Source organism: Elaeis guineensis, chromosome 13 (assembly GCF_000442705.2).
Source record: "Elaeis guineensis isolate ETL-2024a chromosome 13, EG11, whole genome shotgun sequence".
NCBI classification, from domain to species: Eukaryota; Viridiplantae; Streptophyta; class Magnoliopsida; order Arecales; family Arecaceae; genus Elaeis; species Elaeis guineensis.
In genome coordinates, this window is record NC_026005.2 from 62347547 (window position 1) to 62363683 (window position 16137).

Consider the following 16137-nt stretch of genomic DNA (forward strand, 5'->3'; position numbering starts at 1 on the left):
TGGCTTCACCAAGTCAGCTTAAGGGAGACCATTAAAAGGGCTGGTCTATGAGCACCTAAATCAGTCACACTGATTTACCTAGCTGACATAGGTCAGCTCGAATAGTCAAGTAATCCAATCAAAATATAATTTCACCAAGAGGCTAGGTAAGTTCGATCAGTGGGAGGGTCGACCAAAGCTTGCCTTAGATACCATCAAAAATGGCCAGGTAAGCGGGCTCCCAATTAAAAACCACCGATCTGGTTTATCTTAGATATCAACTGATTTAATTAATTTTGATTAGATCAACCTAACAGTTCGTGCTAGACCGCTTAGCCAAGAATCAAGTCCATTTGGTTCTCGTTAAAGACATGGACTTGACCAACTATAACTATTATAATTGATCTAGAGAATCTTTGACCTAATCTAAGACAACAATTGATTAGATTTAGTCAATTCTCTAATTAAGTCCATCTTGAATCTAACCATAGGTCTAACCCAATTAATGGATCTAATTTTCACTAACCCATTAACTCAATGTGTTATGGTTTGTGTCTTAGGTTCTTCAATTCACAATCCTAGAACCTAATCAAACAACTTCTTAATTCTTAATTAAATTTTAGACTGAGGGTTGGGTTCGGCTTTTCGAAAATAATTTTTATGTTTGTAAAATAATTTTATAATATGGTTCTACCAACCATATTGCATGTTTGATTCATAATCAAGATACAAATAAAATAAACATGAAATTACTTTAGATCTAATCTAAACAGGTTCATATAATTGAAATAATTTTAATTTTAAATAATTTTTTTACACAAAAATTATTAACAAAAATATTTTATTTCAGATTTAAATACCTTTTAAATCTAATAAATTATAAATTTAATCTAGATCATATCTAATAAATTTATGATTAAAGATAGATCTACACGAACTAGGACAACCTTTGCACTGTAAGGGGTAAACCTTACAGTAGGACAATCTTGCAGTTCGTGATTGATCTAAAATTTTAATTTTAGATTTAATAATCAGATTATAAATTAGATCTAATTTAAGAGATAATCTAAGTATGTATAAATAATCATGTAATAAATAACCTAGACTCTGATACCAATTGTAGGAACCAGATCTAGGGTTTCAGGGTTAGATCTTGAAACCTTTTCAAGATCAGACGGCGGAAGACTAAAATAAATCAAAATTTATTTTTTAAAATTAGAAAATTCTTAGATCTAAGATTCTATTACATGATTATTATATAGCATTAAATCAAAAATTAAAATATATAGAACATGAACTACATGTTGATCATATCAACAAGTTTCTATACTACATCTAATGTATGTATTAAACAATCGATCAAATCTATTACCTTGCAAGTTAGACATTCTAACCTTACTGATCCGGGCTTGAGGATGATGTTGCAAACCGCACACACGTCCGATCCCTAGGAGTCATCCACACGAGCCCACAAATCTCGATCAGAAGTTCTGCTCCAGGAAATCAGCACAGTATGCTAGTATTGCGCTGATTCTTCTTTGATGGTTGATCAGGTGCCTTCTTCTTCTTGATTTGGACTCTTCCAAAGATGAAAAGTAGGAGAAGGAGTTTCATATCTGAGATGCTCTCAGAAAACTCAGGATGGAGGAAGGGAAGAGATGAAACTAACAACCCTAGAAGAAGATCCTCTTCTTCTTCTCTTTACTCTCTCCTAGACATCCTGTCTTGTGTCTATTATATCTCCATGATCCAAAGATCTTTCTCTCTGATTTTTTGGATGTCCCCAAGGTCTCTCAAATCTCTATGTTCTCCAAAAATTTTATGAAGAAATTTATTTTATAGAGAGAGATATGATAGAGTCCTTGTCTAGGTCAAATACCTAGTCAAGGCTTATCCAAACATGGCAAGATAAGGGACGCCCAATTCTTGGGCTCCTCCTCCTTATTTTCGTACATGGACTACTAGCAAAGAGTGCACAATGTGTGCCCTAAAAGCCATGAAAATTTCAAAAAAATTTGGATAAATTCGGTGCAAAAAGAAAAGAGTTTTGGATTTCTAAAACTCTATCTCATAGAATTTGAAATCCAAACTTATTCCTACTTTGATTTGATCCACAACCACTTTTCATATATGAAAGAAGAGCGGAAGCCTTTTGGACATGGGAAAGACCTGGGAGAGGGTTTTTTTCATACAAAACAAGAGGGGATTGGTGTGGAATAAGAGAGAGGGCGTGGGGGGGGTTTATGTGGAGCAAAGTGGAATCCTAGTCTTACTAGGATTCTATCTTATGACTTGTTTTAATTTGATTTTTCAAACCAAATCAAACCAAAATTAGATCAACCCAATAAAAATAGATCTTAACCCAATTAAGAATCTAATTTAATCAGATTAAATTAGATTTAAATCTGATTTAATTTTTTAATCAAATTAAAAATTAGGTTGATCCAAGTCCTAATTGAACTAGGACTAATTTTTTCTTGCACTTGGCTTATCCAATAAACCAATTGGACTTGATCTAATCAAGCCCAAACCAAATCTAATTAAATCATATTCAATTAGACTTAATCTCAGCCCATTGGCTTAATCAAATTAAGTCAATTAGCAATCGAATTGCTAATCGATCTTCCTACAACACTTGCACTAGGTTAAATGTCAATCGTATTGATCATTTAACCCTAGAATAATTCTTAATCATTGATCAACGATCTGATCAGATCATGAACTCTAATGTGTGTGACCTCATAGGTCCGAACCTAAGTCGGTAGCACAGGAATAAATTTTTATATCAATCGAAGTGACCATCTAGCAATGGTATCCGATGACTGGATAGGTCGAATGTGTAGAACAACATCCTTAGAATCCATGCGGATATAGTTTCCATATAATTCATTTCTTTGACCAAAATGATCATAGGATACCTCAGAGTTCAACTGTCAACTCTGATCAAGTTGTCTACATGGTATTTCAAAATATCAAATCCATCTGATGGATTACCTTGGTCAAGGTTTTGCTAAATTGAAATACAGTGACTCATTCTTCTCCAACTCTTAGAGTGGTCAATCCCATCTCGATCATACTCTGACTTCGCAAGTATTTGACTATGCCCAGAAGCCTTCTGTCACTGAATTAGAAATTCAGTTAGTCCAGTACCAAAGCACAGTGAGTTGCTTGCAAGTCACTGAGGTGATCTCAGGTCTAAGGGATACTTATACCTATATTCTATCAGAGACATTCTCGACAGCAGAATACTCTAGAGTTGGTCATGTTCAATGATGATGTACCTTTATATCTCATCTGTATGCCATACTAGTGTCTCCACACTCCTTGGTTAAGAGGACAACCAACCCATATGGCTTACAGTGACCTATGCTCGATAGAAGCTGTCGTCCTTATTAACAGCCTATCATTTGGTCATGAACAGTTTTAAGGACTAATCGATAAATTCTCTCTTTATCGAATCTGAATAATCCTAAGGACTTCATCATAACAACGGAGTTCATTAGAAGATGAAAGCTTATGATGAAAATACTAAATATATTTTATTTATTAACAAATCAATTACAACGCTTGGTTGCTCAACCATCAACAGCTTGATGATTGACTTTTGGGACATATTTTCTAACACTTTAACACTATAAAATCAATTCAATCTATGAAGCCTAAAAGAGAAGATATATTTCAAACCAACTGAAAGTTATATGATGGTACTTTAGAATTAACAAAAGCATAACTATCCAATTGAAAGCTGTATAGTGATACTTTAGAATTAACAGAAGCATAACTATTATGCACCATTTATATCAAGACACACCATGTAGCAATACTTCCAACCCTTTTGCATTTAGAATTAACCGATCTAGAATTATAACAGGGTACATAATGACAATTTATACACACCAACATAATTTAGAAACTAATATAGTTTGGTTACAAAGTCATAATTCTGTTCAAAATTATATAGTTTCAACATACTGAGAAAGTTTACACATTGTTCCAAACATAGTCCACAAAAAACTGTTACAAAGCTATTCATATGTTCTCTTTGCATCAGAAAAATAAATGGGTGTGGCCCAGCATGCTTCTCAACTCTTGACCATCTTCCAATTTTATCATATCTTAGCAGCAGTCCACCTATCTCCTGCAAATCATCAATAAACAAAAGCAAATTTAGCTAAGAATTAATTTAAAGGAAAAATATTTTATAGTTCATATATTATAAACTTACTTATTCAATGATTTTTATAAAAGCTTGAAAGTTATTCCCGCCTAACCATGATGACCTGTCGGATACTGCCCCTCTACTTCTGCCTCCAACAAATCTTTCTCCAGTTACTCCACCTCCTCTTCCCCTACCTTCAGTATTTATGTCTAGACCAAATCTTTCTCAAGTAGCTAGTTCTCCTTCAACCTGATTGCCTCCAGCATTTTTGCCTCTTCCTCTATAATTTTTCCTGCCTCTGCCTCTCAATAACCCTCCTTGAGGTATATTTGTGTCTATAGCAGAAAGCTCTCCTATGGATCTATGCTCTGTCGTGAGTCTATTAACTGATCCTTTGCAAGTATATCGTGAGTCTATTAACTGATCCTATGCAAGTATAAGTAATAGAATTTATAACAAGAAAAAAAAATAGGATTACTTGGTTGACTACTAGCAGTAAACATATAACTAAAATCTATAACAAGGAGCAAAAGCTAGAATTTATAACAAGCTAACAGCACATGAAGTAAACAATTAACTACTAGCAGTAAATATACAACTAAAATTAATAGGATTATCTGATTGACTATTATCACTACAGGGATTGATGGCCTCTACATGATTTCTCTTATTATGACTTATGTAACCACATCTACTGTAGGTCATCTAAGAAGCCACTTCTTGATTTTATTTTCCTTCATCTGGATATCTGATTCTCTTTTTCTTAGGTCTTCTTTTAGGATGATGTATATGTGGTAAACCAACTTGCACATCAACTATCTCCTATTGATTTTTATTTGGCATAGATGTAATCCTTTGAGAGTATGTTTATCTATACCGTTCACTTGAGAAGTATTCATTAATATATATCTTTACTTTTCTTTTTAATGTTAAAATAGTAGTTGCTGCATGTTGACAAGGCAATCCTGATACTTGCTATGTTCTGCATGAGCAATTCTTATCTTCTAAATTGATTGTTTACCTACCATCTGAAGTTTGTACCTCTGCTTCATCCTCTCCAAATCTATAGACTTGTCCAATTATTCCAGCTTGCTTGCAAACCCACTTGATGCCCTTGGGGTTAGTCTGCCTTGCCACTTATCTGCTTGTCTTCTCCTCTTATCCATTTGAACCATCAATTTCTAGCGGATATTATCAATAAGATCCACATACGATCTATTTATGTTTTCCTTAATAAAGTTGTTGAAAAACTTCGACAAATTATTCGTGATATAGTGGCATTTTGCTTCAACTCCAAATACTTTTCTGCTCCAAATCTGGTTAGATGCGGATCATTTTATACGGCTAAACAATTTGGAAGTATATATGAAAAGTAAAAACTATCTGATGAGGTTAGTAACTAAGGAACTAAGTATGCAAATAGATTAGTATATAAACTATTGCTAGTATATAAACAACATTGAGTGATTATTGTTTATCTCAAACATAATAAACTACTGCTAGTATATAAACAGTTGCTTGCATACTAAATGCTAGTATATAAACTACTGACACATACTAACATGCCAATAAGTAATTATCCAGAACAAAATGGGTCAAACTAAATTGAGTGTAGGCTTTACAAATATGAAAACTGAGTGTGCTAATACGTAAACAAGACATAATAACCATGTAAAAATTAAGTGTGTGAAAACTCAATGTGCTAGTAATAACTAAATATAACTAGAGAATAAGTGATTATTGCAGTACTGAGTGTGTGAAAATTATTAAATAAAAACTAGCTACTATACTAAGTGTGTGAGAACTGGTTGCTTAATTCACAATGTGTAAAAACTATTTATTATATATAGTAGTAATAACCAAGTAGCAAATGAATGTATGAAAACTAGATGACACAATAACTAAATGCTAATTAGTATATAATTTGCTCTTTACATAAACTTAAATTTGATAAACTAATTTATTAATTAGATGAACATACTTCACTATTTTGATCCTTGACCCATCTCTATGCTCCTAAAGACATAGTCTTCAACTTCTCTATTTGCTTCAATCATACATCATCCAAATATGACCTGGCTACTTGCCATAAGATATTCTTAAGTCCAACACTAGAGAATTTCTTCTTGAAATTCTTATATATGTGTCTCATATAAAATCTATGCTCAACATTAGGTAACACAATCTTAACTACATTATCCAACCCTTTCATTCTATCTGACATTAGAGTCAAATTAGGTATTGATCCAAGGGTTACAAGCAGCAGTTCTAAAAATCATTTTCATGAATGTCCACTTTCACTCTCCACAATTGCAAATGCAACTGAAAAAGTATCAAAATTACCATTCAAAGCAGTGGCAGCTATCATTGAACCCATGTGCTTGCTTTTCAAATGACAACCATCTAAGCCTAACAAAGGTTTGTATCCCTATTTAAATCCATCAATACATGGCTCCAAGCATATAAAAAATCTCTCAAATATATTATTTGGACTTATAGTATATATCACCAAGCTTCCTAGATTTCTTACTTGTAGTTCCCTATGTAGAGAAGGGATCTTCAGAAAAGATTTCTCTATGTTACCATAAATTTCAATCAAAGCAACCTCTCTTGCTCTTTTAGAATATCATACTCATCTCGACAGTCATAAAGTAAATTAAAGTACTAATATATAACCTCCACTGACAAGATATCGAATTATCAGCATTTAATCGCTCCATTAATAGGATATTAAAATATCAGTATATAACCTCCACTAGTAGAATATCAGAGAACTAGCATTTAACTATCTCACTAGTATAATATCAAAATATCAGCTTTTAACTATCCTATTGATGGGATATCAAAGTACCAATGTTTAACCCCCGCTGGGAGGGTTCGCTATATAGTCAGGCTACTAGTCAAAATTCAACTTAAATCAATACTTTTTCTTCAAAAATATATTTCATATTTCAAATCGAATAATTCATAAAGCTATGTGACATCAAAATCAATTAATATGATTCATATCAAATTCAATACATTTGATCATAAATCGCTTTATATTTCAGAAAAAAGAATATATTCGATAATTCAAAATACATGCATCAAATTCATAAATCATAAATAATTTAATATATAAAATATTTTATAGTTTACTGATAAATCTAGCAAAAGTAAAGCATTATTTACCTCACATGTAGTCCAACAAATTCACATCATTTTATAAATTTTTTTTCAAAATCTTCAATTCATAGACCAGACTATAGTATCCCATTGCTAGATATCTTCTGATTGAGATAGCTATTTTCCAATATAGAATTTAGCATAATAATCAGAAAGAATTAGGATAATTAGGAAAGATATGATTCATGAGTAGTCAAATCTAATAGTCTGGGTTGGTTCGATCATCTAAATTTATTTGATCAAAGATTATATTAAGATATAGATAGTTCAATAGAGATCAAGAATGATCAAATCAGTTGTATTTGACAAGAGTCACGATGAAGGTTAGTACGGGGCTCAACAATCAGAGGTCAGTTTGATCAAATAACTTTATTTAGTCAAGATCAAATTAAGATGTAGTTAGCTCCATAGAAATCAAATAGATCTAATTTGATGATATTCAGATCTGGCTAAGATGGATGCCAGTATACTGTTTGATGATCATAGATCATGATCTTCTTTGCTAAGATTAGATCAGAATTATTGAAAAAAAATCTTTTATTCAATCAATTTTAAAGAGATAATTTCATAGGGAGAAGTAATTTTAGAGAGAGAAACTTGTAGAGAGAGTGAAATTTTTTTAGAGAAAGAAATTAAAGAGAAAAATTAGAAAGAGAAAATAAAGAGAAAAATAATTTCAGAAAGAGAAAGATAGAAGGAAGAGGGAAAAGAAAAAACTCTTCCTCCCTTTTTTCTTTTTTTTTCTCTTTCTTTCTTTTTTTTTCTTTTTCTTTTTCATTTTTTCCCCTTTCTTTTATGTTTTTTTATCTTTTTCATTCTTCCTAACAAAATAGGGGATCTTAGGGTTCCTATTTGTTTCCTCGAATCGGAGCACTCTCGGCACACAGCTATAGCGACAGCAATTGGGGTTGCAACAATGCGACCGATGGACCTCAGACCGACGGTCGGTAATGGCTATCGATGCTGAAAAATTTAAAAGAAAAGAATAAAAAAAATTCAAAATAAGATTTTTTTTTAAATTTTTTGGTGAAATCGATGGCCAACGACACTGCCTAATGCTACCAAAAGAAAGGGAAAAGAGAAAAGAAGAAGAGTCGAGGTTTACCTTGGATTCTGATGTCCTATCTAACCTAATTTTTGACAAGCACGATAAAGATTTTCATGAAAAAATTCCAACGATTCTTCCTGATTTGGACCTCGGTCCTTGATAGGAAGAAGAGGGCAACCCCCCTCCCTTTAAATAGGGTGGAGGGGAGGAGTTCTACTACTCCTCGATGGTGGATTTCCAACTCCATTTAGGAGTCATTGGGGAGACAAAAACTTCCAATGGGGCTCTTCTCTTTAATTTTATTTTATTATTTTTTGTTGGATTGCTTCAAGATTGGTGCTACTAGATCTTTCATTGATTGGGGCATTACATACCCTTAACTAGATGTGGCAATTTGTAGCCCTAGTTTATTTATGTCAAATCTGAACCAACCTATGGTGGATTGATTGAAGGTTGGGTTAACTTGTTTAACCCATTTTGATCTATTCAATAATTAAGTTGGATCATGATCAAACCTATTTAACCTATTTAAAATCTGCTTAATTTGTTTGTGATATATTTAATCTGATATATTTAACTTATTCAAATCCATATAATTCTTAAAAATTCACGTAATTTATTTAACTTATTTAATCTGATTTGATCTATTTAATAATATAAGTTGGATCAAATTATTTGTTTAATAAATAATAAGGTTTTGATATAAATTGTTGATCTATTTAATAAATTTTCTGGGTTCAGTGGTTAATTTTTTGACCCGATCCATTCCGACTTCATTCGTATCGACTCGGCCCGGCCCATCCCTGCGCTCAGCCTGTCCGGCCTCAATCTACCCAGTTGCACCCCGGTACTCCACCGTGGCAGCTTCCAAGCAATCACATTACTTCGGGCGGAACAGAGGAACAGTTCCCGGCGGTTATTTTAATCCCGAGGGCACGGCGTTCGCGATCCCCTTGCCTGCCGGTGGAGAGAGCGAGACAGCGCGCGAGCGAGTCCTTCTCTGGCGCGATGTCTCCCTCCTCGCCTATAAATACCTCGCCTCTCTCCCTCTCGAGTCTCCTTCCAAACCCTCCCACTCTTGGAAATGGAATCCCCCCTCTCCATTGATAACTGCCTCGATCGGAAAGAAGACTTGCTATCTTCGTCACAGGTGATCGCCGAAGTCCTCCTCCCCTTCTAAACCTACTTTAATCCTAAATCCAACTTTTTTAGACGGGGATTTTCATTTCTTTTTGTTCACTAGCATTTGAATCGATCTTTTTATAAGCAGATCAGCTCTTTTGCTGGAATTTTTCTTCGTTTATGGATTTTTCTTTTTTTTGAAAGGTTTTGCGCTGCGATGTTATTTATGTTTTCTTTCAATCATCAGACTTCGATATATTTCTGTTCTATTGGCTATGTTATATTAAATTGTCTTTACGATGCTTGTTTGAGCTATAAATGGCTTGTTCTGGAATTCTTTTGAATTGTTGGATGCATGTGTTATGACATTTGTATTAATTTAGTTCGTAAATTATTGTAGCATGTGCTGGGTGTGTTCGATCTCCTACCTGGAATCAAGGGTTCAGAATAATTGTATTGGGCTGATAGATAAGCTGAAACTTGGGGGAAAAAATCCAAATGACATCATTGAAAAGGATAAGAAGGGAATTTTGGTTCCTTTATAGTGAACAAATTCCTAAATAAAATTCGAATTGAAAATTAGATCTGCTCTTTTCTATCCTGCAATGCCTTTTCTATCCTAAGGGAACAAACTGCTTTGCTATCCTGCTGTTTTCTGTCCTACAATATCTCGATCATTTGCAAGATTATCACACCTCTTTCAGCTTTATACAACTAAACAACTGCAAATGCATTTGCAATTGTCAATTACGAGCACTCACAAAACAAATTTTGCTATTGCAAATATATATGTGTCATTTCTACTTGCAGCTGTAAGTTTTGTTGGGGGCAAGTGGAATAGCAGGCAACCAAATCGCCCCCAAGTACTTTAGGTGCACTACTGACTGTATAAACAAGCACATCTTCAAAATTCACAAGGTTGTATTGTGAAAATTGGATATAATGTAGAGACACTAGTTTGCTAGCACCACATGATTTTCTTTACCATGGAGTTGAAAGCTCTATGGACCAGATGTCTTCACAATTTTTCCTAGTGCAGATATTGACTAATCTTGAGGTTGATATTGTCAGGTTAGCAGATGAGTTTTTTTCTGCACAATACCATTAGCAAATTTCATGTTGACCATTTTAAGGAGGTTGTCATGGATCATAGAGACCTAAAGTTGACCATTGTCCTTCAAGCAATGGTCATTAACAAGTTCTTGATTATCTGATCAGATTAGATGTCTGGTTGTTAATATATGAGGTCTAGAGTATTTTACTCTATTGTTATGGGTTATGATGATTGCACATTTTGATACACTGCATAAGGATGTGATGTGGAACAGGGAATGTGGATGGATACCAAGCTTTTGTGGTTAGTTTGTTTTTGGGACAGGAAGGAAACCTGCTGTTGCCGTTATTGAGCCGAAGTTTTAGGCAAATAGTACCGTCAGCTGGGAATTGCTCTGCTTTATTATTTTTTTTTGTCATCTATAGATATTTTGGTGCAGGACAGGAAAGGAAACTACTTTTTCCTTTTTTGAGCTAAATACTTTTTGAACAATAGTGATTGCCATCTAGATGTTGCTTTCTTCTATATCTCTTTTCTTCTGTTGGTCTGACTGGATATTTCTGTAATGTGTATGTTTACTATGATCATTTGAGTTTGGTAAGCAACATCTCTTATTTCATTCGTGCCCAAATTTCTCCTTCTTCTATCCTTTTGTTACAAATGCACACATGGCATATGCGTTATATAATGACTCTATGGGTTATAAATTAAAAGCTTGTTTGATCCATTTGTCCTGCTATGATATTATTTAACTAAAATTGCAAAATTATTAGGTTGGTTTGCTATTGGTATCATATGACTGGTTTATGCAATTTGCATCTTACACTTGACATTGAGAAAAGTTATTCCTTTTACATTTTTTTTAACTGCCAGAAATGGATGAAAGAGGAAACAATGAGGAATCCTTGAGTTGTCGTATTGAGCAACTTGAACGTGGTATTTTTTGTTATACCCTTTTTATAACAATTATGAATTCTGTTTGTTACTTGATTTACTTCTAATCTGGTTCCGCTATGGTGTGTCATTTTCAATGCTGTTATTGCAGACCACTATATATTTTTCTTTTGTTTTTGACAAAGTCGTATACATATAAGTCCCACCAAATGGATGATGCCACACCATGCCGACAAGAAACTGAGACTCAAGACACATCTGGGAGGACCAGGACACTGTTTCTCCCTTGAACTAGGATGTCCCGATCATCACAGTCCATCTTCTACGATGCATCGGGATGGTGCGTACAGACTAGGGGCCTGGGATGCCTTTCTTTTTTTTTTTTTTTTTTTAAAAAAAGAATTTTCTTTTTCCCCTCTTGTTTGTTATCAGTAATTTTACTCTGTCTGGCCTTGCATGGTACCATACCATCTCAAAGCAAGCTAGGACTGGGTCCAGTATTGAGATTTAAACCCTTGGTTTTATGTGTATCATTGCGATATATCTATTTGTATAATTTGCCGCAAACAATGCCTTTGAGTTTTTGGGAGCTTGCATCTTCTAGGAAATTTTAGAAATCCTTATGCAAAACCAAAATATTTCACTTTCGGACTACCAAGAGGTTTGAACATAACTGTTGGGAATGCATGAAACCCAGAAATATGGATGTCAAATGAATGTAAAACATGTAACAGATCATACACTGAATATTTGATTAACTAATATTCAATATAAAGACATTTTTCTATTCAAATTATAGATGAGTACTGACTAGGGCTTGGTACACACACATAGGCACAAAAGAAAAAGGGGAAAAAGAAAAAAAAAAGAAAGATGATGAAAAGTAAAGCAGTGTCTTCCATGCCGTTATCATCTCATAAAGGAGCCACTTAAGGTTCAGATTGTAACTCTACAAACTCCAGAAATTGGTTGAAGTCTAACATGCATTCATACACATACATGTACATGCGGACAGGCCAAAATGTAATTAAAACTATGACTGTGTTACAAGATGCAAAAAATCTCTTTATCTTAATGTTAGTTGCTCTGTTGCAGGGTATTATGTTGGTTTCTTCTGCATAGAATTGTTGATCATAAGTATCTATATTGCCTATTTTTATTTTGCAGAACGTGATGAGCTCAGGAAAGATATTGAGCAATTATGCATGCAACAAGCTGGTCCTAGCTATCTTCCTGTAGCAACTCGAATGCATTTTCAGAGGTGCGTTCATAGTTATCATGCCTTCTAATCCGCATTTTATTTTGCTGATAGGCTTATTTCAAGAAATAAACATTCTTTATAGTCAAGTTAAAGCTCTATCAGGACTGCTGCTTTGGAACAAGAGATTGAGAGTCTAAAGAAGAAGTTAGCTGGATGCATAAGAGAGAACCAGAATCTTCAAGAGGAGCTTTCTGAAGCTTACAGAATTAAAGTTTGGCTCGAACATCTTTATTTATATGTCAGAATCCTTCTCTTTTTAAATTCTCTTATTTCATGCTTCTGTGCTGTAATTTTCAGAGCCAGCTTGCTGATCTGCATGGTGAGGAAGTTTTGAAGGTATCATATTTATCTTCATTTCTTTTAGCTATATATTTAAAAAATTTGAAGTGCAATTTGACTGTGGTTTTAGATGTCTTTTGAAAGTGTTGCACGCAATTGGGTTGCAGGTCTTATATTTATCTTCATTTCTTTTGGCTATATATTTAAAAAATTTGAAGTGAAATTTGACTGTGGTTTTAGGTGTCTTCTGAAAGTGTTGCATGCAATTGGGTTGCAGCATTGTGTGTGTTCTGTCAGTATTTCACCATATCATACACATGCATTGCGGTGTCTAAAGAGTATAGCTCTGACTTACCATGATGACTGAGGCAACAATGTCACAGGAAACTTAACTAGCAAACTGATATAACTATTCAAGCTCTCCTATATAGCTCTTTGAGATCTTGCTTTTGTATCACATTCCTTGAACCCCATTCCTATAATTCCATCCTCTACATCTTCAACTCTTTCACTATGTCATCCTGTTATGATTTTATATAACCATTGCAAGCACTTCTCTTTTGCATATTTCTTCATCCTAAGCATATTTTTCTATATTTCACAGTCAACACATCATATTCTGCAGTATAGAAATTTAGCAAGTGGTTCTGGAAAGAACAAATTTTTGTTTGCAATACGACATAACCAGCTATCTCACAAATGTATATGCGCTTTTCACTGGTGGCATGTATCTAGAATTTGAAGTAGCAACCTCCATATTTAGAGACGATAGAAAAAAAAAAAAAATGCTTTCAATACAGCATAACAGTGATCTTGCAAATGCATATGTGCTGCTCACTAGTGTCATATATCTAGCATTTTAAGTAGCAACCTCCAATTAATCCTCATTTTATTTAGAGACAATTTAAAAAAAAACAAGAATAGTTATGTGAAAACTTAATCATAATCAAGAATACATTTCCATTTATGAAAAAATTCGAGCAGTCATTAAGGTCAAATTGGAATAAGTTTGAATCATTGTTCATTTGGCTTCTCTTGGGCATATTCAATTTATTCTTGTGTTAATATACTTAAAATTGGAGATCTTTTGGCTTCAGTTGGCTAGGTCCATGTGATAGCAAGAATGCAAAAGAAATTCAGATAAACCGATTCTTTATTATGGGTCATTTCAGCCAGACTCTTCTGATGTTTTTGTATGAAATTTGTGCATTTTGGATGCAGGCATGGATGTCTAATGACATCTGAAACAAGATAGCTCCTAAACAATTCAATACTTGTTTTGGCATCCAAATTTATTCCACATATTTAGTAATCCAAAATATATTGCTCACAGTGCTTGAGATTGGATGACACTTGAAAATTAACGAGTCTGTAGGTATTGATCAGAGCAAAAAAGATTCATTCGAAACCATGTGTCTCAGTTTGGTTATGTTATTTACTGATTTTATTTGCCTTCCTGAAAGCATTGGTAGATGCTCTTTGCTCTAGTTTTTGAGTTAAATTTTGTTTTCCCGATGCAGAATAAAGAAGCAGAGAAGCAGGTGAAGTTCTTTCAGAGCTGTGTTGCTTCTGCATTTGCTGAACGAGATCAAGCTTTGATGGAGGTTATAATTTCAAAATCGAGTCTAGCAATTTTATGGGTGTACAATGGTCTACACTATCCTACTAATTCATCTTCTAGAGAATGTAATTTGTTATGTTTTTTTTTTAATAGTCTGAAAAGGCTAAGGAACAAGAGGAAGCTGTGTCGCAGAAATTAATTGATTTTGAGAAAAGGTATTTTTCCCTCCCTAGTGTATTTGAATTGAACCCAAAAGCTTTCTTTAATTTGATACAGATTTAACTGCAATTACAAAATGTATGTTGTATGCGCATCCCGATTAAGTTTCCGCATCTTAAGGCATGCAATGTGATTATATTTTTCAATTATTTATTATTATTTGTGACTTAACTTTGATTAATGCTGGAGGTGCTGGAGAGTTGAGACGACAGGGGCTGCCTAGCTGAAGTCTTTGGGAATCAATTATATTTACGTTGAGATGTCATTTGACATCACTCTTATTTTTTCAATTTTTAGAAATAAAAATAAATTTAATTCTTTTTTTCCAATTTTAGACATATTTGGCGTAGATAATTAATTTTAAAAATAAGCATGTTGATGGCAGGTATTGATCGTGGTATAGCAATGATAATGGCAACACTAGTGCGGTGAAGCCGAGTTGGTGGTGGTAGCAGCAACGATGGTGATGGTAAGGAGGATAAGGTTCGCGGACTCGCTACCGAAGTCCGTGCTGACCGATCGGCAGTATGGGTCGGAACAGGTCCATACCATATCGGACCAGTGCGAACCAATACAAGAGAAGGAAGGGAACCGAGAGGAGGAAAGGAGAGAAAGAGAGAGAAATAGAGAGAGGGAGGAAGAAAGAAAAGGAGGGAGGGGAAGGAGTCGGAGGGGCCGTCAGATGCGTCGTGGCTGCCGGATGGTGCAGTCGTGAAACAGGGGCGACACCCCTATTTCATAGGATTTTTTTTTAAAAAGTTAGAGCATAAGTGGAATCGACAAACCATTTGTTGGCTTTACTGTTGTTGCTTTTTTTTAAAAAAATTCAAAAAAATGAAGCCAACAATCTCATTGCTGATTTCACTATTTTTAAATTTTTTTAAAAGACCTCTTAAAAAGTGAAGCCGGCAAATCATTTGCCGGCTTCATTATTCATCTCCGTTTTTAAAAAAGTATCGACACATGAACATAGGTGGTCGCGACTCCACCTGCACGATTCCACTGTCCGTTGGCTACGATGGCCACCTGAGAATCTTCGACAATCCCTCCATCGTCTCGTCCCCCCTTCGGTAAGTCACTCTCCCTTTCTCTCTCTTTCTCTCTCGTTAACAGTCCTATTGGACAAATCGAGCCACAGAGGCTTTCGTGGCCCTCTGGCAGCTGCAACAGGCCACCTTCGGCCTCCGACGACATCCTTTTCTCTCTCCCTCTCCTCCTCTCTCTTCCTCTCTTTTCCCTTTTTCTCTCTTGGCACTAGCGTGTACCACTTTCCAAGCCGGAACCGTCCCGATTTCCTGTCAGTCTGGTTTGGCATGCTCCGAACCATCTGGTTCGGGACAGTTCTGAAAATCTTGAAGGAGAGTACTGATGATATGGTGGAGGCGATGGCTATGGT

The 16137-nt window shown here is 34.6% G+C and overlaps 1 protein-coding gene across 4 annotated transcripts in view; it reads left to right on the forward strand.

Annotated features, from left to right (window-relative positions):
- Positions 1-9238: 9238 nt before the first annotated feature.
- The window catches only part of LOC105060673 (uncharacterized), a 41437-nt gene continuing 34538 nt past the window's right edge, over positions 9239-16137 (forward strand). Inside the window, exons 1-8 of one of the 4 annotated variants that reach the window (XM_073248154.1) lie at positions 9239-9501; positions 11401-11463; positions 11573-11761; positions 12589-12682; positions 12785-12893; positions 12980-13018; positions 14482-14565; positions 14676-14737. In XM_073248154.1, coding sequence (XP_073104255.1) covers positions 11635-11761; positions 12589-12682; positions 12785-12893; positions 12980-13018; positions 14482-14565; positions 14676-14737 — 515 coding nt within the window. In that variant the 5' untranslated portion in view covers positions 9239-9501; positions 11401-11463; positions 11573-11634. The remainder of the gene's footprint in view (positions 9502-11400; positions 11464-11572; positions 11762-12588; positions 12683-12784; positions 12894-12979; positions 13019-14481; positions 14566-14675; positions 14738-16137) is intronic. The other 3 variants (XM_073248152.1, XM_010944466.4, XM_073248153.1) reach the window with 3 other exon arrangements.